Here is a 21,890-nt window from a genome sequence, read left to right as displayed (position 1 = left end):
TTTACCAGTGCCTGCTGCAAAGCTTAAAATGGCCGACCTGCTTGTCTTTTGTTAAATTGTTCAACTCTGATAGAGATAGAGAGGATGAAAAGGGACATTACTTGAAGAAATGAAATTAGGGGGGGGGCTGGTGGCTCAGTGTTAGAGCATTGGGATCCCACCGTACCAGGTGTGGCCCCGTCCAGCCAGCAAGGGCCACCCGGGTGCCAGTACCAAACCCAGACAAAATGGGGGGTGGGGGTTGCAGCAGCAGGGGCATCTGGCATAAAAACTCATGGCAAATCAACCTTCAGAACACTGTGGTGTCCGTTTTATTACACTTTGCACGAGAGAACAAATACGAGTTTGGCCCCGATCGCTGGTATAAGAAGCATATTTATGAGGCATCTCCTTCCATTTCTGAATCTTTTTTCCTTAGAGGAATAGTTATAGCACCCGAAACGTCTTTCAGTGTTCAAACGGGCGGCTGACTGTTGTTTTAAAGGCACATGTAGTAACGTGAAGATTTCCCTTAACGGTAACAGTGTGGGGACAGAAAATCACGCTTGATCTAAAAAAATTATCTAAAATGCTATGAGGAAAACGCAGGACGTAAACATAGGTGGAAAGAGTCATGGAAACATGGGCAGTAACCTCATCACGTCAGTGCTAAGCTACAATGCAGGAATTTTAACTTAAACACTTCACCAGTACTCCGGCATGAGGACTTGGTTTAGGTGATTAAAAGGTGAATAAAAACAATTAAATAACATTTATTTGTTCACACTGAGCCTGAAAAAAAAAATAAATACAACCTGACATCATAAGGTAACAGTTTATTTCAGTTTGTCTTCACACCAGTTGAAAGAACAGGTAAGAAGAGCATTGTTCTCTGTTCACACTGCTCAGTAAAACGTCTGGTCCAACATTCATTTTCATTATTTAAAAAAAAAAAAAAAAAAAAAAAACTTTTTTGCATTGAGAGTAAAAAAAAACAACAAACCAAAACCTGTGGATCCAAACAGGTCATTAAAAATACAACAAACATAATCTCAACTCCGTAACAAGACGTGTCCCTTGTCCTGAAGCAGTTACAATGACAACTCATCCACACGACCAACGACGATTGTTTCAGCAATGAGAAATAAACCGAGATAAAAAAATAAAGAAATAAAATGAGAAATACTGAGGCTGTGCAGACGGGAAACTTCTTCACATCCGAATATAAAGGAAGGAAATGAGGCGAGAAACAGACCAAACTTTCTCCTGCAGGATGGACGGTGAGCGTCTTTAACCAGTTTGCTTTTAAGCACAGAGAAATAACAACACTAACAAAATGCATTTTCCACTGGAATTTAACTTGGTCCATTAGATCAGCTGGGAGCTTTTAATTGCTAACCATGTTTACACAACCAGTTTCCTCTCAGCTCTCTGGTTTCTTTTTTAGGCGCATATAAAACCAAAAAAAGCTACTTTCAGAGAAGGCAGCTGGTATCAGTGTCATTTCCGTACAATCCACCACAGATACACAGCATGGCAACATGTATATGGGCAACTCTACCCACATACTATTGTGCACATTTAGTCTGTTGAAAAATCCACTCAAATGCCACTAACCTGCAAACACAATTATGTTTTTATAGGAAATGTCAAGGTCATGGGTTATTTAAAGGTTGTGGTTTAATTGTGTGCGCAGTGACATTGAGTTTTCTCCCCAATAAATCCTTAACCTGAAACAAGTGCTGAAATACAACCATACAAAGCATCTTAGTAATGCTGCAGTCAGACAAGTATTGGATTCTTTGGCAGAAAGGATGTTTTGCTGCAGACAAAAAATGTCTTCTATGGGAACATTTTATTGCTATGTTGATCCAACTATTTGCAACTTGCATTGAAGTCAAAATAACAAGATGCAGTGAAACAGGGCCGTCCACATTCTGTCAAAGAGGAGGGGCCTCATCACTTTCTGTACAGTAACAAGAATAATACAAGGGAGCTGCAGATTTAGGCTGAAGGACTAAATCCAAATTACAAAGTGCCACGGCACAAAAAAAAAAATAAAAAAAATTATCAGTCAGTCGAAAACAGATTCTTCCGCAACAACCATATGGGAGAAACGGCTCTGACACACAGCTGATCATCTAAGAGCCAGATGGTAATTCATCAATTCAGGGGAACAACCAGATGTTACAGCAAGTAGACAACAGAACCAGAAGGAATGTGGCATGATTCCAAAAGTCAATTGTGCCTAATTTTGGGATGAAATCAGGTTTAATCAGGAGATAAAAGACAAATCTTAATGTTACTGAATATGATGAGGATTTACAGAATTTTATTTAGATGCACATGGTGTCACAATCACATGTGCGACTATAAAACAAAAGTGCAGAATATAAGTGTCTACAAACTTTTAAGCAGGTTTGGTTTAACACAAATGGAAACTGATATTCCTCTTCTCATCCGACCCTGGAGAAGACATAAAAAAAGTTGAAGTGTTCCTTTAACAAGTCAGAATCAACAGGTAAATGCATCACAGCTCCACTGCCTCACAAATATCCTAACATGTGTAAACCCAAACCAGAAGACTGGAAGATTACTGCACCGATCCAAACTAATGAACGTATGAACTCAACACGTACAGGAACACGAATTTGGATCAGAAATACTCTGCTGCATCTGAACCAGTAACAGGAGTGTTTGTATAAATGTAAACATGCATCAAAAATAAAAAACAAAACAAAAAAAACCACATGATCCAGTTTCTGCCAAAGCTATAAACTACAGAGCCGAGGCTGTAATCTGCGTTTTACACCATAAAAATACAATAAACCCAAAGGCCAAACATGTTTGAAACAGCCTAAGTCCGTCTCCTGATCTGTGACAGCAAATTAATAAAAATAATAAAAAAAATGTTGAGTTACTTAAACAGAGGCAGCGGCATCTGGTGTTCGATGACTCCTGCAACAGCCTCACAAAAACAAATATTGCACACGATCTCCAACACTGATTAAAAACCTATGGAGGGTGTAATACACTAAGCAGCCACCTGGGGTCAGTAGTGAGGCTTACACTGTCCATCAATGGTCAAAATACTGGCGAAACAAGTATTTGAATGACAGCGGTGCAGGGCTCACACACACTCTCCAACAACTTTAAACTACTCAGATTTGCTGAACTTAAAAATTAATCTTACAAGGGGAAGGAAATCAAATTTCTCAGTAACAGTTAATAAGGCTGCTGGGGAACAGGGACGTCTGCATGAATGCTTTTCTTCCGTCACATCACAGGGTCACAGTGAAAACTGGCTTTTTGCCGATGATGTGGAACATGGGCTGATCAGATAACAAGCCAAAATTCCTCAGCCTCGTTCCTCAGGTCTCATTAGGAACTGAAGTGTCAGTTGATTCTGTTTGTCTTTCTAACATTATCATGAAACTCAATTAATATTGTTGATACTTGATACTTGATTCACATGTGGCCACAGTGAAATTTAAACACTAGATAACAGCATCAGATTACAGCCTTGGTCTCACATGTTTCAAGCTTTAAGATGAACTCCGTATAAAACCTATGAAACGAAAAGCAAAAAAAAAATACAAAAATAAAAAGGTCAAAACCTCAATTTCAAACCCTTCTCTCTCAAAAGTACAAACACTCTGGCAGTTTGTCAGCCGCTGTAGAAGGTGCAATCCTAAACCTCCCCGTCTCAGAAACACATCACAAAACTAACATCTACTTCATGCCAAAAATACTGCATAGATATTCATGGAAATTAAAGTGGAATATAGTTAAAAAATACTAATATATGTACACAGTGGTTGTCAAACTGTTGTGCTGGTGCACGTTAACCATGTGCATGTTTATAACCACAGTAAAAAAAAATAAAAAATTAAAAAATCAAATTATATAAATGTGTGCATAAACATAAATACAAATATTTTATCTTTAGTGTAGTTCAGAGTACAGTAACAGAATCCTTTAAAAGACTAACAAAGTGTGATGAGATGGATTCTGGAAATGAGAAGTTTCCGTATGACACCGATTAATAAGCTAAATTCGGTTTTGTTAATTGCTCGGTTTCCTACGATTCAACTTGTAGTGACACCTTCTCTGTGGAACAAGCACATTTACATTAAATCAGATGGAGTTTGTTTTGGTTTTTTTTGTCTCTAAACTACACGAAAATGTCAAAGATGAACCTTGAGAACATGAGAAATGTCATGGTTATTTTTAAAAGTTAACACTGAATTGTAATTGTCTGGTATGAAACAAATTATTTAGAGCATAAAAGTGGTGGTTGCCTTTCTTCGACAAAACCGTCTCAACCCATGTTCACAGGTTTTCAGTAAATGTGAACCCCACTTCCAGAAAAATGTAAATAAAACCCCCAGTGCATTGATTTGCCAAATAACAAGAGGAGTCAACCCTTATTTGTGATTGTATAAAGGTCAAAGACCACATATGTAGTGGTTTTGGCATCGTCTTACTGAAAGAGGCAAGACTTTCCCTGAAAAATGTACATTAGTGACTGCAGAGACACGGTGTTTGCTAGCAGTGGTTTTCAGAGGTGTTCTTCAGCTCATGATGGTGAACATCTGGTTTTAGTTTGAGTGGCAGCCTGAGGGTCGTGTCAATCGTTCAAAATTGGGTTTTTAAATTCTTCTTTTTATACAGATATAAAGATTCTCAGAACTTTTAATGATACACACATGATGAAATCCGCAAATGCTACGCTGACAGTCATTATTCTACTAATGAACACATCATCATGTGAACCTCACACCATCCTTACTTCTGAAATGATGATCCAGATTGGGGTTTTTTTGCATTACGCAGCTTTTGTAATCGCTGTTCTAACTTTTTAAGACATGTTGAGACAACATTCTGGTGTGTTTACTTTGTGCTACTGCGATTAAAAAAACGGTTTAAATGTTCTGCAAATCATTGTGTTCTCATTACATTTTACACAGTGTCTTAACTTTTCTGGAAATGGGGTTTGTGGGTTTTTTTCTGTTTACAGTACTTTGTCTAAAGTTAACCAATAAAAAAAAAAAAAAAAACAGCACTATTTTTGAAAATATCCCCACTTTTACTCAGTACTATACCAGCATTTAGTTTGGAGCAGTCATGAAACTGATCTTTCAGGGAAACCACATCTTAGTGTTTGCTCTTGGTTGTGGTCTGGTATGTGCTCGCTGCCTCCCAGTAGGCACCATATCCACAATAGTGGATTAAACATTACTGCTTTTGCTCTTGTTCTTGCTTCCACTTGCTGGGCTGTTCTTACGGTCCGACTTCCTGCCAGGTGAGTTCTGACAGGTGGGCTGTTTAACGGCAGAGCCGGACTGACTGCTACTGCTGCTGTTGTTGTTGTGGTTTGTATTTCCACTCAACGTCTCCATGATGGAGCGGAACGTCCCAAAAGGCCGTTTGCTTTCAGAGCTTCCTGTTGAAGTCCTCTCCTTCCCATGATGCCCTTTGGACACCTCTGCCTCCTGATTGGAGCTCTTGTGAACCTGCTCATCAAAGGTAACCCTCAGTTTGAGGTTCTGGGATGTCTTCCTGCGAGATGAAGGAGACTTTAGAGCACTCTTGGGACTGGTCGCGACCTTTTGGCCGTTGGGAGGGTCCTGGAAGTCGCCAGAAGCATCTGGCGTTTTGCCATCTGCAGCTTCGGGGTCACTGGAGGTTGGAGAGGGGTTGTAACCAACACTGTCCACAGACTTTGAACCGTTGACAGAGAATGCCAGTTTCCTCTCAGCCGAGGAGGAGCAAGGGAGGTGCTTCTTCATCATCTGATGAAGGTGGTTGGACACTGGTTCTTCCTCTGCAATAGGCAGGTGGGATGGCCTATCGGGTCGCAGTGTGTGTGAGGACCCTCCAGGATTCTTACCTTCCTCAGGTGGATAACCGTCCGAATCCGATTCACTGAGAGAGCGCTGCATGATCTGTTTCAGTCTGGCTAGTTTGAGCTCTCTCCTCTCCACCAGCCCTGTCCGGCGACCCCCAGGCGCCCCAGGCCCACCGGGGGCCTCTCTGCCCAGGCCACTTGGGGGAGGAAGCCTCTCCCTTGAACACAGCGTGTCAGTCGTGTCCTTCCCCAGCAGCTGCCGCAGCACTGAGTCGGGTCCTATCCCTCCCTGACGAACCAACCACTGACCGTCACCTGGAGTCCCCTCTGCTGTCAACATCATCTCTGGCCACGCCTCCACTGATGGCTGATGGGAGCTGGAGATCAGAGAGGGAGAAAGGAAGTGTCTTCTACCTCCACTTATATTTATAGTGCAGGGTAATGTAACAATATCACTACAAAAACTAACACACAGACACACACACTCCTGCTTCTACCACAGTTACTGCATGCAAATAATACTAACAGCAATAGTTTGTGTTCTATTATTATTTTTACCACATTGCCACTATCTCACTTTATCAAACACTGATACTAAAATCACTTTTTTGTGACAGTTGCTGTAACTATGATACAAACAATTATAAAAAGAAGACTTAAAGATCCCCTGTGCTTCTGGATGTGCTTATTATTCACCTGCTCCACACAGCGACAAAGCCTGAGAGCATCTTTAAACAGTGTATTTTTGACCTGAAAACTGCAACGGTCACTACTGCCGCTGTGGCAGTGATGGCTCCTTATTTCTCATTTTAAACGTCCCACCAATAGCTCTGAGTTTAAGTTCTCCTTTCCAGGAATCATCACTGGGATATTATTGTCCCTTTCCAATCTCGGCAGTACCAAGATTGGTGAACACTGTTAGTGGGGTGTTATAATATCTACAGTCCAAACATCATAATAATAATGTAATTCAAGACGGATGGGAGCTAGAGAGGAGTTTCTCGGGATTAAGCAGAGCAACTGTGTTTGCGTGTGTTTTACCTGGGTGATCCCTCCGTTTTGTTGGGGTCCATCAATCTTTGCAGCTGTTTCTGTAGAGCTATCCTCTCTGTGGCCTGTCTTAATGACAAAACACACAGATGACAGGATAAATACGGAATGACTGGCAACAACTATCTCAAAAGATACAGCTCTGAGGACTAGAACAATGCTATCGTGGTGCTGGGAGGGACAAGCTGCAGCACCATGTTTACACTGCCTGCAACACACAGAACCAGAGCCCAGAAGAAGACAGACAGCTGAAAACAATTGAGGATCACACTTTGTTACAATGTAGTTATTTTTGGTAACAAAAGCAAACTTAATACTTAGATAAACTGTCGTGCATACATCCAACGATGCCTAAAAATATAGAGCAAGCATTTTAATTAAAGCTCTGTGTTAAATCTACAGCTTACAATAGTTACAGAACCTGAAGTATCTGGTCCAGTAACTGAGACACCAACTCTTTAAGATTAAAAAACAAAAAAACAAATTGTAACTTACTCGTTCAGTTGTTTGGTGAGTTTAACAACCTGTGAGGCCAGTGACATACAGGTTTCCACGACAACCAGGTATCGAGCACAGGTGGTGTGTCCCTGGCGCTCAGCACTCTGGGAGGGTCGCTCCCCCTGCTGGTTCTGGACCGTCACGTTAGAGCCGTACTCCACCAGAGTCTGGAAACACGCACAGACACCTAAACTATCACTGCTCAGTTCTGGCTCTTAGCAAGACTCAGTACATGTCGATGCTCATTTGTGAGACAGAATTCAAAGCAGAAAACATTCTTATTTACAGTGTTAGCCATTTTGTTAAACTCCTACAGTCCAGATCTGCTTTCCTCTGCTGAGAAAAGGCAGGTCATTTATCTGAAAATTCCTGTTTGTGCGTTGGCGACAGACCACAACAGGCTGTGAGGAAACAGATGCAGCAGTAATACTTGAGCTGGTACTTGGCAGTAGTAGCGTTTCAGCTGTGCACACCTGTATACAGGTAAGGTGTCCATACTGAGCTGCCACATGGACGGCAGTGTTTCCATTCTGGTCGACTTCATCCAGAGAGATCGCCTGTTCCTGCATGAACTGAAGCAACCACAGCAAAACCTTTTCCTGCAGAGACAACCAAAGAGCAAAAGAGAGATGTTTTACGCTTCTTTAGAACAAGTCACACATATACTGTCCTACCTGAAGATTAGACACCAATAAAGCTCAAAAGGAGCTACGAGGAGCAACATGCTATATGTCTTGTTGTCTAGCCAAAATAAATAAATAAATAAATAAATAAAGAAGGAAAAGATTTTAATCTGATGTAGATCTAAATTGCTCACAGTCTCTAATGTGTGGATTAATATTGCTTTTCACAATGTACCAGCATCCTGATCAGCATCGCTTGATATACCATAAAAAGTGAAAATAAAATGTTTAATGACTGCTTATTTAGCCTTTTACTGTTTTCACCCAAAAATTATAATACGTGTCACCTACAGTGTACAGCTGCAATAACAGTGATACCCTGTACAGCAAATGACTTGTTACATAACTAAATTATAATTCATAATTTAGTAAAGCTGAACCCAACCTACGGCAAATGCTCTTCATGAACAGTTTATAAAATTGTTGACATGTTACTATGTCAATGACTGAGAGACAATAATTTGTACAACACATTTGCTAACTTATTTTTGCCATGGTGGTTTTATGGCTAATGGAATCCTGCTTCTCAGCTAACTAGAGAGCTGTTGGCTGACTGGAGAGTGTAGGGACACATGTCAGGTAAACAAAGCATTTTCCCCTCACGTGTTAACAATGCTCACATTCCTCTTTCTTCGTTGCACATAGATCATTTTTTTGATTTTAACAATGTTTCAACTGTTAGGCAGTAGTGAAAGGCAAGACAGAAAACACAGAAAAAAAAAAAAGGACGGTCACGGTCAGTAATAAAATTCAATCCATGTATATTATGGTTGTGTTATGCTGATGCTGTCATTCTTTTGTAGCTTGTGGATTAGTATTTATAAATGTGTGTGTATGAGTGTGGTGTGTGATTCTGTGTATTACCTGTCCATAGCGAGCAGCGTAGTGGATCAGACTGGGATGTTCTCTGGTGCAGCTCAGCTCTGCAATGGCCTCGGTTTCACTCACCATCCACCTCACACACTCCAGATGGCCATTCTGCAACAGAGACACCAACAAGCACGAACACACGCAATCAAGAACTTGGTTTCCATCTTGCAACAGACAAAACAGGATCTGCTCAGTATTTGCAAGTTTCACTTTCTTCCATTTGATTCCATAGAATCTTTGCAGACAAATAAACTAGTGAATTGAAAGACTCAGGTAGGTTGAATTCAATTAGAACAAGGTTGACGAGAAGCAGCACAGTAACAATGAGTTTTTTTCTTATTATTTCTTATTAGCATTTAAAATGAATTATGGATTCATCAGCTATGCAGACCTATAATAGGCTTCCCAGTTTTTGTCTGCAGTCAGTAAACTTCCATTCTAAGTCTGTCTCACAGCCTTGTTTAATCTATGGAAATTTTAGCCAGCTGATGACAACACAGACATGACTCACACTTTGACCAAGAGCAAACGCTGCATGCTAATGGGCAAGTTCAAAAACAGAGATCGGAGTGAAAAGAAGACTTATTTTAGAAGCATTTCCAAATGAAAGCCACAGCACTGCAAGGAAACCTGTAAACACAGACTGACCTTGACCCCCAGGCCAGCAGGGGTGAGCTGCTGGTTGTTGCGTTCGTTGAGGCCGTCCTCACCCATTAGAGAAGTGAGATGCTGCAGACAGTCAGCGTGACCCTGCGAGGCTGAGATGTGCAGCAGGTTGTTCCCATCCTCGTCCCTGATAAGCTCCAGGTTATCTGCTGCTAGGTGAGGCTGCAGAAGGAGAGGAGGAGGAGTAGCAAAGGAAGGCCAGTTAGAGGCAGGAGAGGAATGAAGGTGGATCACATTGAGTCATAGGTTAGAAGACGAAAGAGATGTGTTAAGAAAGGAGGGAGTGAAGGAGGTGGGCAAAACAGGGGAATATGATAAAAGAGATGTTAGGTGGTCCCAGAGGAGAGAAGAAGAAGGGGAAATCAGAAGAGGTGGTTTGCCTGTCGCTTTCTGATTGTTTGAAGCCTTTCAGCAGTTGACGACTTCCCACTCACCAACAGTGAGATCTGTCCCTCTCTCACGATGTTGATGATGTTCTGGTTCTTCTTGGTCTCCTCATCCACCTCCGCTCCTGCTCCTCCACCTCCTCCAAACCCCCTCTGACCACCACTGCTGCCTCCTCCTGGTCCAGAAGTCCAGGGCTTAGAGCCATCCTGCCTTCCCACGCTGCACCCTGGCAGTGGGAACATTAGCCCCTGGCCCCCTGGAGGCTCCACGCCCAGCCTCTGGCTCTGGGAGTCTGGGTAGACACGCGCTGACAGCAGCTTGTCTGGAAGTCAATATTCAAACATTTGATACAATGTCAAGGCGAGAAGAAAAAAAATGGTGACTTCACACCGTACCTGCATCAGTGAAGGAAGAGAGGGAGGAAGAGCAACTAAGGTGCCCGGAGGAGAGCATCTCCGTTTGGTAACCCCCTCCAGCTGGGGAGCGGTGGAGGTGATGGAGGTCTGGATCCATTGACTTTGACTTCCTCAGGTCTGACCATTTCACCGGAGACAGAACACAGTACTGGAGGAAACACATGAGCGACAACTGTGTAGACTTTTCAAATAAAAGCCCGACACTACAGGTGATTAAATACGTCAGTATTAAACTAAATGTTACTGCTGTTAAACACATTAGCTGTTGAAATGCGTTAGACTTAAACAATGAAAATCATGAGGATGTTTTTTTTTTGTTAAGCAAACTGGAAAAAGGTTTGCAATCAAGGGAAAACGATCACAGCAGAAATTTCAACATTTCAGTCCTTTCCTCCTCAAAGGACAAATTCCACCCATTGGTGGTGGTTAATGTGTAAACTGCCTGCTTCAGGTCCACAGCATTTCTAAAGTATAGTCAGGACTATGGTTTCTGCATTGATCAATCTTTAGCAGAAGGACGTGTGTGTTAAGTGTTGTTGAGAGTTCTCTATTCTGGTGTATTTTTGTCTTCCCTTTCCACTTTTATTAAATTGTGTGCCAATGTTCCTCCAGGGAGTTTGTAAATGGATCCTGAAATAAAAATCAAAGAATTTGTTTTACAGGTGGTCAGTTTGTACCTGCGTCTGAGAACTGGTGCTGCCCAGGCTCAGAGGCTCATTGTGGGATAATCCTGAGCTCTTTAGCCCTCCTCCCCGGTTCCTCTCCAGGGTGCCTCCACCCAAGTTGCTCCCTGTCACGGAGCGCTTGTCATGGGGAACGCGAGGCAGCGTGGACATTTGCTGACTGGACTTGATATAAGGCACGTCCAGGATCTCGTCCATGTCCAGATCATAGTGCTCCAGCTCCCCAAGCAGAACCTGAGGGTTGTTACCTCCAACAAGACCAACGCTACTTCCCAGGCCTTTTGCTTTCTCTCCCAGCCCATCAGAGCTGGAGGTACTTGCTGGTTTGTCGGAGCTGAGGTCTTCCTTACTGCCATCCCCTGGCTCTCCTAAGCCCAGCCCCTGGCTCTGGACTTTACTGTCAGAGTCACAGTCAGTGGTTTCTGGTTGGTGTTTGAGAGGGGAGACTCTCTTCACTGGTCTGAATTTACTGTGGACCTCAGCGAGCCCTGTGGGTTTGATTCCCCCAGTGCTGTGGGAGGAAACCCCACGACTCCAGTTGATGGCTGGAGCTGCATGAGTAAGACAGATAAACATAAACAGCATAGTTAAGACATCAAGTCTTACCAAAAAAAATAAAAACACTATTCTATTTTAGTTTTAGCTGAAACCAGAATACAAATTTCAGCTAAGCTACATTTTCATATGAGTTACCTGGTCTCTCCTCGGCCTGGCCATCACTCCTCCTGGACAGCTCTGGGATGCTCTTCAGAGACGTCACAGAATACTGCGATGAGGTGGACAGACAAAAAGAAAGAATGAGAGGGAGGTTGGAAAATTGTACACAGCAGTTCTGCAGCTGTGCCCAGCAGTTATTTTTAGAGAAAAGTTAATTGCTTTAAGCACAGATTGTAGCATGAAGCAGTGAGGCCACTGTAGGTTACAGCTGTGTAATTAAAGAGATGCCAGGTTTATACACAGAGCTCAAACTAATGCTCTCTCAGTCCCTCCCTTCATCAAGGTTTGTGATGCTGCTAAACTGTATTGTATTATACGGAAATAAATGAACAATATCAATATACCTTTTGGGGAGGTTTATTGTATTTTATTTACTGCAGTGCTTGCAACAATTCATTGGAGCTGTGTGTACCTAATAAACTGCACAGTGTATGTGACTTTTTGGATTTTCCTTTTGTGTTGCTATCAGAAGCAGTGAGTAAATTCGAGCAAAATCCTCCAAATCCTGTGAATACAATTCTCACTTCTTTTTTATTTTTTTCCCCCTTTTTTTAATACTGACCACTGAATCATCAGAGAAGTCGATCTCATCCAGGTCCAGGTATTCAGGAGCCTCCATCTTCACACCACATCATCAGCCTCACAACCAGCTGCGGACAGATAACCACAGGTCATACTGTAAAATCATACATAAAAATAACTCTTAGAATAGACGGGGGAAAACATATTTATAGCAGGAAGCAACTGAGAGTAACTGAGAAAAGACATGTTAAAAGCTGGTGTCAGAGAGTTTTCTGTTTTTTTTTTTTTAATCTTTTTTTAAATGAGATGACAAATTGCTGACCAGTGAATAAAGAGGAAACTGTGGAAATAACACAGTCACTTCTATTTTAAGCTGGATTTTCCTGCTCACCAAGCAACAAAAAGGTAAATGTAAAACATGTATTATACTCAGGAATTACTGGAGGTTTTAAAGTGTTAAAAGCTCAAACTGTCAACTGCACAAAATCCTTGTGCTGTTTTGATCAAAGGCAACAAACTTGCAGGATAATTAGGACTAATCAGACCAATCATCAGCATGACTCACAACATTTAAACGTGGCACGCAAACCTGAGCAAGAACTCACCCTGCTGATCAAAAACCTCAGCTCAGAACAAACTGTCACAGAGCACGAGACACAAAGCCTGTTCGAGTTTTCTTTATTATAAAATGAGTATAGTATTTCTATAAATAATCCTTGTAGTTTGCCTTTTAATCCACGATCATGCCAGTGTAATCAAATCACACGAATGGTCCAATATTAATCTTTTAATCTGGTACATTAAGGTAACCCCCTCCCCCCTAAAGTTATCAAAAGCAGCTCAGGACTCTTTAGAGATGATGACTTTATAGCTTAGCTATCTAGTGTATAAAATAACAATGGCAAAGAACCATTACAGGTCCAAAAAAAGGGGCCGTTTTCAACCCACTGACCCCTTTTTACAAGACTAAACAAAGGAAACTCAAACCCGTAAAAGAAGCTATAACTCAAATCTCAATATTGTTTGATCCAAATTGAAATGTGTCTGCAAGTTGACGTCAGATTTCTCGTCAGGTTTTGCATCTCAGTTCCTATTTTTCTTCATTAAAACTATCACCAGATTTAAATGATTTCACAGATCTTTGCTTTAATTAGACAAATAAAATTTTTTGGTGTTGAGGCATTTACCATTTTACAACTGACCTTTTTGTAATCATACTACTACCTAATATAGTGTTTAGTCATTGTATTTCTGAAGAACTAAGGTGTGATAAGCTTAGCTTGATCAGACTGAAACTGGAACTATCTAAATTGTGGCATTTTTAAAATAAAACACTGATTAGCCACAACATTAAGCACAGCTGTGCAATTTAATGCCATGAATTCCTGCAACTGTCAGAAAGGTGATAATTCTACTAAGTGTGTATTATAGAGGTCAAAGGCGGGTGTGGAGTCATACTGGAGTGCATTATAAGAAGAGGTGATTTTAGATCATTATAAACTGAATATCTTGGGTTTGGGGGCTGCTGGTCACACAAATCCAAGTAACTGTCTGTGTAAAGGGTTTGGAATTGCTTCTGTGTTTGAAATTTCTAACTAAAACAGTTTTGCCTCAACAGTGTGAGTCAGGGGTTGATGCAGATCAATGACTTTGTAAAAGACATCTAAGTAAGGAGAATTTCTCTGCAGGATGATGGGAAGTTCTAAAAGTAGCAACTAAGATTTTCAGATGTCACAGTCAAGATTGTCATGCGTCGATTGAATGTTTCGAGCTGACCTTTAGGCCTCTCTGTAAATTAAATACATTTTAAGAGATTTCATTGTGTTTAGAAATGAATCAAGTCCCATGTATGAGCACAGGGTGTTCAGAAAGCCTTCGTGTAAAGGCAGAGCAGTTTTCAGACTGTGTGGGAGCGACCACAGAATTCAGCGGGTCAAAATAAAAACCTCTGATTGCAGCTTTGAGAAACAGTTGAGTCTAACATCCTTGATAACAACAGTTTAGGCCTGAATGCCCAGCATCAAAAATAGGACCGAATCAAAAGGAAAGAAGCACGTCTGCCTGCACTCGCTGTTTACGTGAACAGCTGACGAACCCAAATCCTTCCAGGCAGCGAGGCAGACAAACAATAGGAGCGATGAAAAGTTGTTTTGGAGCAAAGTCAAGACACAAGGACGGGAGTTTTCAGCAGGAATATGAAAGAGATTTGATTACTGACTCTATACAGTGTCCTTAGAAAATCATCTTTTTCCTGCGAGGTCAAGGTGCTAGCATCAAAAAAAGAGTAACCACAGAGCTAGATGCTGTGGTTACAAAGGCTTTTTGTTTCAAAGTAAACTCGGAAAATATTCTTCACAACCAAATTTAGAATGGGTGATTATTATTATTTAAGAAAACATCACAAGTGAAAAAACGGCAGATGTGTTAACACCACACTTTTGGAGTCACTGTGATCAACAGGATCTTAATGAACTTTAACTGTGTATTTTTCTTTTTCTTTTTTTTTGAGAACATACAAACAGTGTCTTTGCATGAGCAAATATATTCTGATACATTTCTACCAACGCTGGGTTGAATCTTAGTCTATGTCTAATAATGTTAATTCACTGAATATCTAGTACAAATTTATGTCATAATAACAAAATTAAATAAATATAAAGTTAAATATCATATTTGGCGATGAAGCACTAGCAGAAAAACAAACCACAGGCTGCTGAAAGCAAAAGAAAACCACTGCATCTCGTTCCAAGTTGGTACCTAAAGCTGAATTTAGCTGAATACCTACCGATTATGGCCGATTTAATTAAATATTGAGATGATAACTTTTTGCAGCAAAGCGCTGAAAGACAAATCAACAGGGATGTGGCTTCTGCTTCGATCTTCTTTCACTGAAAACGAATGCTTGATGCTACCAGTCATAATTAGTAGCAAACAGACCTGAAGGAGCTCAAAAAAAAAAAAAAAAAAAAAAAAAAAAAAAAAAAGGGGGAAGAAGAAAAGCTGCATTACTGGTGTTTTCCAGCTAACAACAGGGAATGTGGAGAGAGTTTAGGGGATCTGTCCTCTCCTCACTCCTGTCGACAGCTCGTTTAAGCCGCTGATACCTGCTCGTTTGACAGCAGGAGGCTAATTAATTACAGCTAAGCTAGCTAAGCTAATCAGCATCCACACAGGCTAATGTGGAAGCTAACCGACTAGCCGGGCAGCCAGTTGGAAAATTAGCCCAGAACTGATGAAGCTCGGCTTAAAACACAAAGCCCACAGCCGAGAACGCGGAGCGGTTAACGGGCACTTTTATGATACGGTACCTTATCGAAGTGAGACGGACGAGGAGGTGTAACTGCTTCGAGGAGCTGCCACAGATAGCCGAGCCGCTAGCTGGAATCTCTGGATCCAGCTGTTTTTTTCCTTCTGTCGCCTCCGAGTCTTGAAAAGCACAAAGACTTTGACATATGGGCAGCACAGAGAGGAGCGGTGACAAGAGGGCTCACTCTCATCACGTTTCCGAGTACCACGCTTCTTAGGGCAACTGCAGATTTGCTATTAAATTATGAATATACTGCGTTATAGACAGTTTACTACCTTGCAGAGATACACCATGCTTCCTTATTGCAAAATGACATAAGATAAATAAGATCCAAAATAAACGAGGAGTCAAACTCCACTCCTTACAACACCTGACAGGCAAGTTACCGAAGACGAAGACGTCTTAAAACATCTCAACCATCTCAAACATTTATTTAAATGTTTGCATTTTTATAAGTATGTATTGTATGTACTTATGCCAATTTAACTTTTTTATTAAACTAATTTCTAAAGCGTCTCCAACTCTAAGCGGTTCTATTTCTTTAAACGGATGAGAACTCCTGTAAATTGATTATCTCTGAAAAGGACCCGTAACCTCGGTCCGTTATTCCTTATAATAAAAACTACGATACAAACTACTATTTATTTCTTACTTGAACATTTGTGTGACTGAATAGTTGAATTCTATGTGTTTTGTGATATTTTAAATAGCTTTGAACCAATACCTGGTCTAGTTATAAAACATAGGCTAAACAAAATGTATTATTATTATACGTTCAGTAAGTACAATAACTCTGGTACCGAAGGTACAGATGGAGGATCAGCTCTGAGCCCCTTCTTGTTTGCTCTGGTGATGGACAGACTGACAGATGAGGTTAGACAGGAATCACCTTGGACTATAATGTTTGCAGATGACATTGTGATTTGTAGTGAGAGCAGGGAGCAGGTGGAGGAAAATCTAGAGAGGTGGAGGTCTGCTCTGGAAAACAGAGGAATGAAGCTTAGCCGCAGCAAGACAGAATACATGTGTGTCAATGAGAGGGAGCCAGGTGCAGGACTTTAATTACTTAGGGTCAACGGTTCAGAGCGGTTCTAGAGGAAGACCAAAGAGGAGATTTATGGATGTAGTGAGGGAGGACATGAAGTTAGTTGGTGTGAGAGAAAAGTATGTTTCTGCCTCTCACCTTGTGGCCACACCATTTGAAAAGCTCGGTGTAGACTGGATTTGAATGCTTTAAATATCTACAAATATGATTGAAAGTAAACCACAAATAATAAAGTATAAGAAATAATGTTTTTTGTTTCTTTTTCATGTCAGGAAACCTACCTAAGTTTTCCTGATAAACCCCAGACTGGAGTGCACCTGTTCTTTACGCTGCCTTTTCCCCAAGTGAAAAACCAGCCAGAAGGTAAAGTGACGTAAGGTAAGAGTTCACAGGTTTCATCAGTTACTGCGCAAAGCAGAAAATAACTTGTTTTTATGTGTATTTATCTGCAGTTAAGCTTTTGTTCGGGGCCACGTCTCTGTTACATTGCTTGATGTGGACAGAACCAGAAAAAGGCCACAATCCTGAACATAGTCACGAACTAATGGTAGTTAGTGAAGTTGTACTATTGATTGGTCAAAGTCCAGATGGAAGCACATATTTAATTTGTGTGGACAAGCGTTGTGTTAATCAGTACTTTTGTTTGTGGCCTCAACTAACAGTGAGTATTCAGTTTTTAAATATTTATCAAAATTGTGGAGCCGTAAACAGGTCAGACTATGCTAATAACTTAAATAGAGGGGTGGATTTTGAACTCTGTTCAAAGACCTGGTTTACGTTCAGAAGTCACCAGATTTTAATACGATCTGGAGCAAGTTTTAGTCCAGAAAAAAAATTATATGTATATAAATGTAAACATGAGGTCAAGAGCTGCTTAAATACAAATCTAGTCATAATCAAACCATGTGAAGAAAAAGAAAACGATTAGAAAAATTAGATTAGAGAAATTAGATTTAGAAAAATTACGATTACGTGCATCAAGTTTTTTTATTTAAATATTCCACAGCCTTTGGTACTAACGAGGATCTTCGCATCCTAATTTCTTAATCATCAATCTAAACAGAGGATAATGCTCAAACTGAAGGAGGCACTGTACCCTCCTTCTGGTACTTTTCTTTTCCCCTAAATTTTAATTTTTACACGTTTTCCTGTGGTGTTGATGTTCAATAAAAACTCATATCTGTCTCAGTGGCTTGATTAGTTGATTGTTTTCCTGCCCCTTAATTATATAAATGTAATGATTTCATGTAATGGTTTTTATTTGTATTTCGTCTCCAGATGACGCTGTCCTTGTTGCTGCTGCTGGTCCTGTCTTCGGCCAGTCTTCAGGAAGTTCTGGAGAGCAGCTCCCAGCACAAACATGGTATAAAGTGACTTTTCTTTAATGTTACTTCACTGTAAACAGAAGAACCATCATTTGTGCTTCTCTTAAACCTCCCATAATCCTTTTGGTCGGTTTGAACTAATTCAATGTTTTATTTAAGGGAATGGTTGACATAATTTATTTGGCTTCATATTTATTATTATTTTTTGACCTCAGGCTGTTTCCACTGTACATACACAAGTATCAATATTTGTTTTGGTTGTTTAGGATGATACCTAACATGCAATTTTAAAATCTTCATAAAAAAGTTCAAAGTTCTAATCTACAGTACCTAACCATACCTGTAGCAGTGAAAGAACCATGGGGACACAAAAAGTTAATGCCCACAAAATGTTGATATTTCCTGTGATGGGGAGGTGGGAACCTATTTTAGATTCTATTTTTTTTTTTCAACCACCATCAAATAAATTTATTGTGTATAAAATTCTAAATGTGAATTTAACAAAAGGAAATAGGCAAATATGGTAGATGCAGTAATTACATTACGAAGACTTCTAGATAGTATATTTGAAAGTAAACTGACAGTAAAGCAAAGCCAAAGTTTTTGTCAAGCTTTGTATTAAGGAGGACCCAAGTGAAGAGACAGTGAGAGCGAGTAAACTAATGAACAGTTTATTGCAAAGAAATTAAAAAAAAAATAAAAAATGAAGAATGCGCTTAACAGGAGGGTGCAAGGTAAAACACGGGGTAACAATACACACTGGGCCACACGGAAACAAGGTTATTAAACATGAGGCACGAACCAAAATGAGCACTACAAAAATAACGAAAGTAGGGAAAATGAGTCCAATTAAAGGAGACAGGACTACACAGGTCAGGCTGTGTACACGGGAAGAGACCCAAGGATCTGGCAGGGAACTGTGAGGAGAACTGGACCTAAATAGTGAAAGGAACAGGTGTAACCAATAATGACTGATAACAAAAGGTAAAGCTGGTGAAAAGGACCGGGACAGGAAGAAGGAGAAAAAAAAAAGGTTACAAAATAAAAGTCCAGGACAGAAAATTAACTAACGGGCCAGATCGTGACAGTTTTGATCTGCATTTGATGCTGAATATTTTTGTTGTTCATCTTTTCGCTCTGTAAAAAGTGATGATTGATTGGGGTCTGTACACTCTTTAAGAATTCCCCCTTTTCTTTTAGTCCCCCTGCTGAACCCAGATCTGGAGGAAACAGCTGAAAGACCAACAATAACACACCAACGTATTCTGTCTCCTGCTAAGTTTAAACAGAAAAGACAGGCTGAGCCTTCTTCATCTTCATATGAGGGCAAACTGAAATGGCAGAAATGGAATGGGGTTCTTCCCAACGGAACTGTTTCGATTTACAATGAATATGCCAAACGTGTCGACTTTGTCTGTCAATATAATTGCCAGGCAGGTTTTTACAACCCTGAGATGGGTTCTCACTGCAATTACCCCTATGCAGACAAAGAATATCAAGCCTCCTCCTTCCATATTCTAGTGAATGAAGATGCCTTTGAAAATCTGGAGTGGAAGGATGGTTCATATGGTTCAGTGCCTCTAAATGCCATAAAAACCTGTCGTATTAGTGACATCTATGTAGGAAAAAACAAGTACGGTCTTGGAAAGGTGCATGTTAGGCATGCGGCCTTCTTTCTCCCCTGGACAGGGTTAGAATATTTTTACAAGTACTATCAGGTCCTGACCATAAATATGGACGTTCAGAGCGAGCACATCTCCAACGTCAAGTACAACACAAATTTGGGTGAAATCATCTCGCATCCTCCAGAGAACATGCACGTCTCTGTTATGAACAACAATGAGTGCAATCCAGTGCAGAAAACAGTTACTCTCTCAAAGACGATTAGTGTGGAGAAAAGGTGGGACATCAGCAGCTCCATCACGATTGGTGTTAAAACGACCTTTTCTGGAGGAATCCCCTTAATCGCATCTGGAAACACTGAGATAAGCACTGAGATATCATTCCAGTTTTCAGGAGGACATACCAATACAGAGGAACTTAACTTCTCTTCATCTGTGGAGGTTACTGTTCCACCAAACCACAGCTGTAGAGCCCGTATGGTGGGATACAAGTTTGAGATAAACGTTCCTTTCACTGCACGGCTCAGCCGCACCTACAGGAACGGAGTGACCACATGGACCCCCATCTCTGGGATGTACAAAGGTGTCCAGTTTGGAGAAGTCCATTCCGAGGTGGACCGGTGTACACCTGTACCTAATGCCAAACCTTGCCCTGAAGTGAAATTGTAAAACAAGTAATCGGATGCTAAACGACAAATTGCAACAAATATACATTTCAGAGTATTTCTCAGGCTGCTTGCCCACAAATAGGCCACTCTGCCCCACCCAGTCACCCCTCTCCCTACTTCTTTGTGTTCAGCTACCATCTGCTTGACTCTGCTAAGAGACAATCCTCAATTACAAACCAACCCTGCCCGACAAATGCAAACTTTAAAAAAAGCATTCTGTAGCTTTAACCAAGTGCTACTTATTTTGGTTTTTAAAATTTTTGATAAAGGGTGAAATTTGAATACACACCCCTTCTGGATGAAACAAATATTTTAAATGTCTGCCAAAGAATGAATTAAAATTTATGTCCCAAAAAACACAATGGCTGTTTTCATTTCACTGTCAATCTGCTGCATCTGTGTTGTAAATAGAGAACTGTGTCCTAATAACTGGACTTGAAACTTGAAACAGAAGCCATGTTTTGACACAAATGTTAAAAATGTGTGTGTGTGTGTGTGTGTCTGTGTGTCCAGCAACATCAGTAAAGGTTCAACTTAGAAATTATGTTAAATATTATTTTTAATGTTTCACATGTGCACATCCAGTTTTTATTCGCTTTTCAGACGTTCGTAACCTCATAAGTCAGTAGGCGCCCCGCCCATGTGGGAATGTGAGCAACTAATTTCTAAACTAAAAAAGATGTTATTCTTGTACATGATACATTTTTTATTTATATTTTAACAATTATCAACCACAATGATAACAGTAAAGAGAAATGTTGCATCAGCTGTGCGGTTAGCTGACTGATTAGCATCTGTCATTCGGATTGAGGTGCTCTGCAAAAACAATATCCATGTCAGCAAAACTATCAAAGTCATGTAGATATATTGTACATAAATAATATGACAGGTTTCCTTTTATGTTATACTACATATCTGCTCCAGTTCATGTCCACCTTGTTCTTCAGACGGACGTCATGTTTACAGTGTTTACCAACTGTAATTCTGTTGACATGAGACATTCATAGGGTTTCTCTCATTTACATTCTCTCAACCCCTTTGTGGAAGCGTCCACATAAAAAGGTGGAATGAATGAGTTAATAAAGAAATAAATCTCTATAATTCACAAAAAACATTCTCCTTCAGAAAAACAAAACATAATCGTGTGTAAACCCACATACCTAGTTATGTTGTAGACATGACAAAGTCTATGCTCTGGCTTTTTACATTTATATATGAGTGAAAAGTCCAAAAAGGACATAGAGTTATAGAGAACACAAATAGAACTAGTATGAACAGAAAATGTGGCACCGTGGCAACGTGATAATGTGCCCACGAAAATAAGTTTACCTGTGTGGGATTTTACAAAGAAACCACCTTTTGAACCAACTTAATTCATGTTAAAATGTACAAATATGAAAATCAAGCTCTCAAGCTTTTTGTGTAAAAGAACCAGTTGTGCAAATTTGAGGCCAATTAACTGAGTGAAGTGCACCTGTCCCCCCCACTGCTGTTTCCTAAATGGATGAAAAAAAAGCTCAAGCAAAGAATAACTTTGGCAAATATTTGTCTGCAGTTTAAAGTTCATCTTCAGAGCCAAGTGAGTGTTAACTTGATAAACA

At 40.4% G+C, this 21,890-nt stretch overlaps 2 protein-coding genes across 3 annotated transcripts; one reads left to right on the top strand and one right to left on the bottom strand.

Moving 5' to 3' along the window:
- Nucleotides 1-795: 795 nt before the first annotated feature.
- On the bottom strand, nt 796-16,073 carry sncaip (synuclein, alpha interacting protein). The gene is made up of 12 exons (XM_067521913.1): nt 15,631-16,073; nt 12,363-12,450; nt 11,777-11,849; nt 11,078-11,634; nt 10,380-10,548; nt 10,032-10,306; nt 9,580-9,759; nt 8,926-9,039; nt 7,852-7,977; nt 7,376-7,545; nt 6,872-6,949; nt 796-6,207 (listed from the first exon to the last, which is right to left on the bottom strand). The coding sequence occupies exons 2-12, from the start codon at nt 12,417-12,419 to the stop codon at nt 5,211-5,213; spliced, it is 2,796 nt and encodes a 931-aa protein (XP_067378014.1). The 5' UTR covers nt 12,420-12,450; nt 15,631-16,073; the 3' UTR covers nt 796-5,210.
- A 960-nt stretch (nt 16,074-17,033) lies between these two features.
- On the top strand, nt 17,034-20,651 carry LOC137136738 (natterin-3-like). 2 transcript variants are annotated; one of them, XM_067522407.1, is made up of 3 exons: nt 17,034-17,052; nt 17,953-18,037; nt 19,200-20,651. In XM_067522407.1, exons 2-3 carry the CDS (start codon nt 17,953-17,955, stop codon nt 20,288-20,290), a joined length of 1,176 nt encoding a protein of 391 aa, XP_067378508.1. In that variant the 5' UTR covers nt 17,034-17,052; the 3' UTR covers nt 20,291-20,651. The 2 variants fall into 2 exon arrangements, with proteins under 2 accessions (XP_067378508.1, XP_067378507.1); XM_067522406.1 differs by lacking the exon at nt 17,034-17,052 and adding an exon at nt 17,194-17,335.
- Nucleotides 20,652-21,890: the final 1,239 nt, after the last annotated feature.

The sequence above is a fragment of the Channa argus genome, chromosome 11 (genome assembly GCF_033026475.1).
Source record: "Channa argus isolate prfri chromosome 11, Channa argus male v1.0, whole genome shotgun sequence".
In the NCBI taxonomy this organism is placed as follows: domain Eukaryota; kingdom Metazoa; phylum Chordata; class Actinopteri; order Anabantiformes; family Channidae; genus Channa; species Channa argus.
Note: the sequence above shows the minus strand (reverse complement) of the source record. Positions and strands in the feature narration are given on the sequence as shown.

Coding starts and splice junctions, on each gene's coding strand:
- sncaip (XM_067521913.1), bottom strand. CDS start 12,419: ATGGAGGCTCCTGAATACCTGGACCTGGATGAGATCGACTTCTCTGAT. Junction 11,635..11,776: donor CCAGGCCGAGGAGAGACCAG/GTAACTCATATG, acceptor TTACTCATGCAG/CTCCAGCCATCAACTGGAGT. Junction 10,307..10,379: donor CTCTTCCTTCACTGATGCAG/GTACGGTGTGAA, acceptor ATTGACTTCCAG/ACAAGCTGCTGTCAGCGCGT.
- LOC137136738 (XM_067522406.1), top strand. CDS start 17,219: ATGGTAGTTAGTGAAGTTGTACTATTGATTGGTCAAAGTCCAGATGGA. Junction 17,336..17,952: donor GTTTGTGGCCTCAACTAACA/GTGAGTATTCAG, acceptor TTTCGTCTCCAG/ATGACGCTGTCCTTGTTGCT. Junction 18,038..19,199: donor CAGCTCCCAGCACAAACATG/GTATAAAGTGAC, acceptor CTTTTCTTTTAG/TCCCCCTGCTGAACCCAGAT.